Source organism: Aptenodytes forsteri, unplaced genomic scaffold (assembly GCF_000699145.1).
Source record: "Aptenodytes forsteri isolate BGI_AS27 unplaced genomic scaffold, ASM69914v1 Scaffold14, whole genome shotgun sequence".
Classification (NCBI taxonomy): domain Eukaryota; kingdom Metazoa; phylum Chordata; class Aves; order Sphenisciformes; family Spheniscidae; genus Aptenodytes; species Aptenodytes forsteri.
Genome location: NW_008794457.1, coordinates 217,914 through 219,547, shown reverse-complemented (window position 1 = coordinate 219,547; position 1,634 = coordinate 217,914). Strand labels below are relative to the sequence as shown.

At 65.1% G+C, this 1,634-nt stretch overlaps 1 protein-coding gene across 1 annotated transcript in view; it reads left to right on the top strand.

The window, feature by feature from the left end:
* Window positions 1-6: 6 nt before the first annotated feature.
* MMP15 (matrix metallopeptidase 15) overlaps window positions 7-1,634 on the top strand; it is a 15,137-nt gene continuing 13,509 nt past the window's right edge. The window contains exons 1-5 of the mRNA XM_009290733.1: window positions 7-125; window positions 378-500; window positions 612-919; window positions 1,154-1,315; window positions 1,437-1,631. Of these exons, the coding sequence (XP_009289008.1) occupies window positions 22-125; window positions 378-500; window positions 612-919; window positions 1,154-1,315; window positions 1,437-1,631 (892 nt within the window). The 5' untranslated portion in view covers window positions 7-21. The remainder of the gene's footprint in view (window positions 126-377; window positions 501-611; window positions 920-1,153; window positions 1,316-1,436; window positions 1,632-1,634) is intronic.

The window sequence follows — 1,634 nt, the reverse complement described above, 5'->3', positions numbered from 1 at the left end:
CTGCCGCAGCCCAGCCGGCAGATGTCCACCATGCGCTCGGCTCAGACCTTCTCCTCCGCCCTCGCCGAGATGCAGAAGTTTTACGGCATCACCGTCACTGGCGTCCTGGACGAGGAGACCAAGGCGTGAGTTTCTCCGTGTCCTCTTGCTGTAGCAGGAGGCAGCTCCGCTCCCTGGCTCTTTGGCTTTGCCCGCCGGCCCTGGAGCTCTGCCTGCACCTGGAAATGTGGGTGCTGTCTCCCATGGGAGCTGCATCTCCCCTTTTGGGGGCTGCACCCCTGCAGCCAGAACACCTCCCTCACCGTCCGCGGCTGCTGTAACCCCTCGGGGACCTTGGCTGCGGTGGGCTGAGCCCTGCCTTCGTGCCCTCCTGGCAGGTGGATGAAACGTCCCCGCTGCGGGGTCCCAGACCAGTTTGGGGCACGGATGAAGTCCAACATGCGGCGGAAGCGGTACGCGCTGACAGGGCGGCGCTGGAGCCAGAGCCATCTCACCTTCAGGTACCCAACATCTCCAGAGCTTCCCACCCCCCCAGCCCATGGAGAGCCATGGACCCCCCCCAGGGAGCGAGCGCTGTCCCGGGCCGTCCCCAGTGAGCTCTGTACCCCCAGCATCCAAAACTACACGGAGAAGCTGGGTCGGTACCACTCGTACGAGGCTGTCCGCCGAGCTTTCCGGGTGTGGGAGCAAGCCACGCCGCTGGTTTTCCGGGAGGTGCCCTACGAGGACATCCGGCAGAAGCGGAAGAAGGAGGCCGACATCATGGTGCTCTTCGCCTCCGGCTTCCACGGAGACAGCTCCCCCTTCGACGGCGTTGGGGGGTTTTTGGCTCATGCCTATTTTCCCGGTCCTGGCATGGGCGGGGACACGCATTTCGACTCGGATGAGCCCTGGACGCTGGAGAACACGGATGTGTCTGGTGAGTTGAGGGCCAAGGAGGTGGTGAGGGCAACCAGAGGAGCCTGGTGGGCTCCTGGGTTTGAGGGCAGGGGGATACGCTGGTGTGGGCAGGAGTGACGGGGAGAGCAGCTCCACCATGGGTGATGCAGGCAGTTCGCACCGGAGCACCCTCATCGCAGGGTGTTGGGGCCAAGGACCCACCCCATGCGTCGTGTCCTCCACCCCGTCTTGCTGATGGTGCCTTTCCCTGCAGGGAACAACCTTTTCTTGGTGGCCGTGCACGAGCTGGGGCACTCGCTGGGCTTGGAGCACTCCAGCAACCCCAGCGCTATCATGGCCCCCTTCTACCAGTGGATGGACACAGAGAACTTCCAGCTGCCCGAGGATGATCTCAAGGGCATCCAGCAGCTGTACGGTGAGGAGCTGGGTGGGGGGTCAGCCCGGAGGTGGGATGCTGGGCACATCTGTGGGGAAACTGAGGCACGGGCGCTGCTGGTCTGCGTCACTCCATCCCTTCTCTCGCCCACCCGATCCAGGTACCGCGGACGGGCACCCTCAGCCCACCAAGCCTTTGCCCACCGTGACACCCCGGAGACCTGGCAGGCCAGACCAGAGACCCCCTAAACCGCCCCCCCCGGGGAAACCGGAGCGACCCCCCAAACCTGGCAGCCCAGACCGACCTGACCAGTACGGCCCCGACATCTGCGACGGGAACTTTGACACGGTGGCGGCGC